The sequence below is a fragment of the Nematolebias whitei genome, chromosome 8, assembly GCF_014905685.2.
Source record: "Nematolebias whitei isolate Nwh7 chromosome 8, NemWhi1, whole genome shotgun sequence".
Lineage (NCBI taxonomy): Eukaryota > Metazoa > Chordata > Actinopteri > Cyprinodontiformes > Rivulidae > Nematolebias > Nematolebias whitei.
In genome coordinates this window covers 4,463,819-4,470,403 of record NC_056505.1, presented here as the reverse complement: position 1 = coordinate 4,470,403, position 6,585 = coordinate 4,463,819, and the positions used below count along the sequence as shown (strand labels likewise).

The following is a 6,585-nucleotide window of genomic DNA, read 5'->3' as shown; positions in this document are numbered from 1 at the left end:
TACATACATACATACATACATACATACATACATACATACATACATACGTATGTACATACAGATATACGGATGGACGGACAGATGGTGCATTCCGACAACTGTTTGCATGGATCTGGTAACTCTCAGGCTCACTAATAATAAAGTTATGAACAAATTTGACTGCCTTGAACAAATAAAACTTATATTAGACATGTAAACTGAAAATAATTACATAAACACTAATTTTAAACACAACAGACGACACAAAACAACTTTTTAATATCACGATCTTCAAATGAAGCATTTCTGCCTCTATGCTTAAAAAAAAAACCTCTGCCCCTGAAAGAGTGGTGGGGGCTAATGCCAAGCACAGGCAGAAGGAGTCCAAAGGCAGCGCAGGCAGGTGCCTGGAGGTTTCACATGTGGAGTCAGACAACAACGAGCAGGGACAGAGTTGGGTTCGACTTGGGAGGGGGGTGAGGATGCTTCACCGAAGCAAATGTAAGTAAACGTAGATATTTAACAGCTTGTTAAAATACACCAAAATGCAGGCAATCACATCTACTTGATTCAAAATTTCCTGGGAGAGGACCCCCCAGCATGCCAGCCCACCTATTATTTTCATTCCAGCATCAATCGGTTTACAAATTAAGCCCTGTTTATAACCACTGCCTTCTTCGGTTGCTTGTCAACCACCGCAAGGTCCGGTTGGTTAGCCATCACCTGTTTGCTGGTCTGGATATGGAAGTCCCACAGTATCTTAGCTCTTCCATTCCCCACCACCTTTGGTGGCATCTCTCACTTTGACTCTGGGACATCCAGTCCATACTCAGCACAGATCTTCCTGTACATTATTCCAGATGTTCCTGTATGTTATCCAGCCACTTTGTTATGGCGCTCCATGCATGCTTTGCCTGCCTGGATCTTACATCCTGCTATGATTTGGACTGTTCAGGGACATATTTGCACAGCCTGCATCTTGGGTGACCCTGTGATGGACTTGCAACCTGTCCAAGATGTCTTCCACCTCTCACACAGTGACTGTTGGATATGGGCACCAGTAACCCCCTGCAAACCCGAAAAGGAAGAAGCGGGTAAAGATAATGGATGGATGGATGGATGGATGATGGATGTTGGATGAATGGATGGATGGATGGTTGGATGCATCTTGGGTCTTGTCTAGTATGGTAGACCCTGGTTTCTATTGTTCTTGTTCTGAGGGCCTATTCTTGTGCTGCCATAATTAGTGCCTCTGTGTTGTCCTTCAGCTCAGCCTTTTCTAGTCACTGGTAGTATTTGTTGATATCAGACACTTCTTCAATCTGATGGTGGTACATGCTGTGCAGGGGCTTATCTTTCCATGATGGCAACTCTTGTTCCACATTGGTTTTCTGCTGCTGCCTGAGACATTCACTCATCAGTTCATCATTGAGGGCTTTCCCCCTGATTCAACCTTTATTTCTACAGGTTAATCCCATTGAGCCTTGAGGACTCATTTACAAAAGAGACCTGATTTCAACAAAGAATGATGACAACAATGGACAATCATAAAAGAGGCATACTTTTTTTTTTTACCAAATTAAAATAAGATGGCAAAAATAGCAAAAAAAAAAATAGCTAGATCATAAGGTGAATATAGAAAACTAAAAACAGGAACATGTCTGCATTCTTAAAGCCACTTAGAGAGGTCAAGGTCGAGAGCTTCAGATCTTTTTGCAAGATATTCCAGGAAACGGGAGCGGAGTAGGAGAAGGACCTTTTGCCAAGTTCGGTCCACACTGAGGGAACACTGCAGGTAATAATGTCCTGAGAGTGCACGCTGTAACTGCACTCATGCAGAGACATGTAGGAGGAGATGGACGAAGGCAACTCCTGATATACTCAAGTATCTTAGTTGTTTCAACCTGTACTGTATACGTTTCTGCCATGACTTATAGCAGCTAAGGTGAATAGGCACATGGGTCAATACCTGAGCGAGGCACAGAAGGAAAGTGGCACCAACAGCAGAGAGGCCAAGCACCAGCTACTGGTTGACAAAAACTGTAACATACGGCTGTAAGACTAGACACAAAAAGCTGTGCACCACCTCAATTGACCTAGTAGATGAAAGATCTCATCACAAGCTCAACACCCTGAGACTATACACTAAGAGACAAGAGGGAAGTAGAAGACTAGTGAGCATCCAAGCCACTATACAGGATGAAACAACTAAGATCCTGATGTACAACAGTAGCAAGGTCCCACAATGATGAAGTGATGAGTGAGTGTCACAGGCAGCAGCAGAAACCCAATGTGGAAGAGGAGGAACAATAGGAGCCACCATGGCAAGATAAGCCCCTGCATGGCATGTACCACAGCAAATTGAGGAAGAGGCTGATAACAAATACTACCAGTAGCATAGAGGGCTGAGCTGAAGGACAGCACAGAGGCACTAATCATGGCAGCACAAGAACAGGCCCTCAGAACAAAAGCAATAGAGACCAGGGTCTACCATACCAGACAAGACCCAAGATACAATGTGCAACGATGCCCTGAGACAGTCCAACATATCATAGCAGGATGTAAGGTGCAGGCAGGCAAAGCAGACATGGAACACCATAGCCAAGTGGCTGGAAAAACATACAGGAACATCTGTGCTGAGTATGGACCGGAGGTTGTACAGTCCAAGTGAGAGACACCACCATGGGTGGTGGAGAATGACAGGGCTAAGACACTGTGGGACTTCCAGATCTAATATTGTGGTGGTCCACATGCTACAGAAGAAGGCAGTGGTGATAGATGTAACAATCCTAAGAGGCAGTAAGAGAAGGAGCATAAGGGCTGAAAGTGAAAACAGAAAAAATGTGGAGAGTCAAGGAATCGGAAGTGCCAGAGTTTGAAGTGAAAAGAAACTGTCCAAGAGAAAAACAGAGTGTAAGTTAACTTTAAAGAGATTACAGTAATAATAAACCACAGTCGCAGATTTACAACATATGTATTTTTCATAAAAATACCCATGAGATTTGATTTGTTCATGACATAAAAACCTTTGAACCTTAAGCATTGATTTATTTATTTATTATTCAGGGAATCATCACATTTTTCAGCCACAGAAAAGCGTTTGAGGCAAATTATTATGTAAACTGATTTTAATTCTTTACAATAAAAACTTATTTCTCTTGGATGAAGAACGAACGAAAAGATAAATATAAAAAAAGTGTTAATTGTGTGAAAATCTAAGGATGTGTTAAAGCCGTGTTGAAATTCACACTGTAATTTTACAGAGCATCAAATGCTGTGAATTTATTAATTTGTTTATTCACTGACTCAAAAAGAATGAAGAACATGGAAATGTGCAGCTTTTTTATTCAGTCGCAGTTTTTGTATGATTCTCTGATTTGATTTGTTTCTCATCATTCAGCCAAGCTTTAATAGCTCGGAGTTTTTATCACTTTGTTTAGGATAAATCATCTCTTCCTCCCAACACATCAAAGGTTTTTTGTCTTTCTATAAACTGCTTGAACTTTTTGTTTCTGTCCTCTCAATTTTTTAACAGTCAAATCAAAATATTTGAGATGCTAAATGGAAAATTGGTAAAGAGAGAAAATTAATCTTATTTTGAATGAGCACTGTTTGACGTTAAGGACTTCGGTAGCTCTGTGGTCAGTGCCACTGTATTGTTATCCTGAGGCTGCAGGTTCAAGCCCAAGTTCAAGAATAAAACAATAACCACATCTTCCAGAGTTTGCCTGCTGTGTCGACCCCTGAAGAAGAAAGCAGCCGAAAGAATAAATATTTATTTCGGCTGCTTTCTTCTTCAGGGGTCGAGACTGTGAACTATCTCACACGAAGACTTGGCAATTGTTTATACACCGGATGTCCTTCCTGACACAACCACAGACCACCGAGCTACCACAGTCGTTTGTGTGAAGCAGAGAACTGCCATCTAGGGCAGCTGGGGGAGCAGATAGTGGGGGTTAAAGGCCTTGCTCAAGGGTCTAGAGTGGGGCAAATGAGGGTGGAGTGTGGGTGCTTGACCTTTCCAACCCACATTTTGATGTTGTCAGTACGGGGAGTCGAACTGGTAACCTTCCGATGGCAGGCCCACCTTTTCTAACCTCTGCGCCACCGCTCCCCTATCCCGGAAGAATAACAATTATATTTCACATAATTTTTCTTTGTCAGTGTCACGTTTAATACTGGGATTAGTTATGATTTGATTGTATTTCTATATTCTGTTTTCAACCTAATCTGGTGTAATGTAATTGGTAATCTGGATTATTACCATATATACACTGGAGGAACTAAAAGTTTTTTCCTCTGGCTGATTTAGTAAGTTTTCAAGCCTTGTTCACATCTATCTTGTCACTAATGTTCTTTGAGATCTCAATGGTATGGTGGTGTCGGAAATGGTGGCTGAATGGGTAAAGATGTTTCCTCTGTGAGAAGATCGCCGGTTCAAATCCCAGCCAGGGCACCACCCACAGGTGGAGCCTGCATGCTCCCCCCACCCCGTGCACGTGTGGGCCCTCCTTGGGTACCCCGGCTTCCTCCCACAGACCAAAAACCTGTTAGACTGATTGTAACTCTAAATTGTCTCTAGGTGAGAGAGAGAGAGTGAATGGTGGTTTATCTTGTTTATCTCTATGTGTCCCTGTGATGGACTGGAGACCTGTCCAGGTGTCTTTGTGATGGACTGGAGACCTGTCCAGGTGTCCCTGTGATGGACTGGAGACCTGTCCAGGTGTCTCGGTGATGGACTGGAGACCTGTCCAGGGTGTCCCCTGCCTACTACACAGCGACCGCTGGAAATGAGCACCAGTGACCCAGAAAGGATGAAGCGAGTAAAAATGATGGATGGAAGATCCACTAGATCGGTGGGCATTATACACTGGATGATCAGGACTGTTGATTGATTGATTGATTGATTGATTGATTGATTGTAATCTGTGTGCAACATAGGTGAGAAAATTTTGGTTGCGATTTAGTGGATCAAATAGTTGTTTCATTCAGTTATTTATAAGAAATCATTTTAAATTTGTGGTGTTTTTTCCACGTTTATTTAGCTGATATTCTGTCTTGACAAAAGTCCTCAAAACATAAAGATGCTCACAAATGTAAAAAGAACATCACCTAAATCCAAAGACAATGTTGAATGTAAAGGCAACATCCCAGAAAATGCCGTGTCCTCAAAACGGAAAGACAAAGCCTCAAAAACATGAAAAAACTGTCCATAAACTAAAGTGAATGTCTTAAAAACTAGAATGTCCCAACAGAAGGAGAATAACAAACAAAGTGAGTCAAATATACAAAAACAATGTTTAACAAATTTAGAGCCAACATCTTAAAACCGCCCCTACAACACAAAGACAATGTCTCAACAATATAAAACCAATGTCCCAAAAACATGTTACTAGAGTTGGATCTGCTTGAAAATAATACATCAACATAACTAGCTCTCCGGAACATAAAGAACCGTCAGAGAAAGATGAAACGCTACCAGAGTGAAGTTGTATCCGACCATCATGAGCAGCAGAAAAACGTTGAGCAGATTCTCTTCTGACTCCATCTGATCCTCCTGGAAACACAAACTGATGTTTGCTCTGCAGCTAACCAGCTAGTTAACAATCAGCCTTTGTTCTGGTTACTATCTGTTCACCTCCCGTCTCCTCTTCTGCTCTCCCCTCTGCCTCCTCCCTCTTGTTCTTCTTCTCTGATGCAACGCCAAAAAGCAGCCGAGTGGAAACCAGATCCTCCATAAAAATAGGGTTGGGGATGAAATCAGAGGAGGGCTGGAGGAGGGAGAGGAGGAGGAGGAGGAGGGAATGTGGAGAAGGAGAAGAGGAGGAGCTGTCTGTGGTGCTGAGTGTGCATCGCATTTTCAGGAAGCTATTAGGCCTCAGGGAGAAAATGTCTCTGTATAAAATATTTCTGATTTGACGTGTTTAAAAATGTGACACCAGAAGCGTGTTTAGCAGCAGATGTTTTCAGGTGCATGCATCATCTGTTAGGACTGTGCTGGGTATGGGGCTCAGTCGGTAGATCTGTTGACTCTCAGCAAGAAGGTTGTCGGATCAAATCCCACGTTCTCTCTGTGCATTTTCTCCGGGTACTCATGTTTCCTCCCACAGACCAAAAACATGCATGTTAGTCTCATTGGTAACTTTAAATTGTCCCTAGGTGAGAGAGTGAATGGTTGTTTGTCTCATTTGTCTCTCTGTGATGGACTGAAGACGTGTCCAGAGTGTCCCCCGTTTCTCGCACAGTGACTGTTGGATATGGACACCAATGACCCACGCAACATGAAAAGGAAGAAGTGGGTGAAGATGATGGATGGATGAAAACAATCACAGCCTCAATAAAGTGCTGTACATGTAAAATTCAAATAAAAGATGAAATTGATAAAAGCAACAATAAGACCAGGATAAACCATAAGAGAGAAGTAAAAGAAACACGATCAGCTCTCGGGTTGTGCCAAAAGCCAAGGAATGAAAAATATGTTTTTAGAAGCGTTTTACAAGTTGGAGCTCATCTGTTATGAAAATATATCTTGGATGAGAAACACAAGAAGTTCTGTCCTCTCTGAGCCTCCGTTTGAACCTCTGTCCCCTCTGATCGTCCATTTGG

General features: G+C 42.4%; 1 protein-coding gene across 1 annotated transcript in view; it reads right to left on the bottom strand.

Annotated features, from left to right (window-relative positions):
• Nucleotides 1-5,667, bottom strand: part of LOC119413133 (noelin) — an 11,881-nt gene extending 6,214 nt beyond the window's left edge. Inside the window, exon 1 of the mRNA XM_037680149.1 lies at nucleotides 5,459-5,667. Coding sequence (XP_037536077.1) covers nucleotides 5,459-5,527 — 69 coding nt within the window. The 5' untranslated portion in view covers nucleotides 5,528-5,667. The remainder of the gene's footprint in view (nucleotides 1-5,458) is intronic.
• Nucleotides 5,668-6,585: the final 918 nt, after the last annotated feature.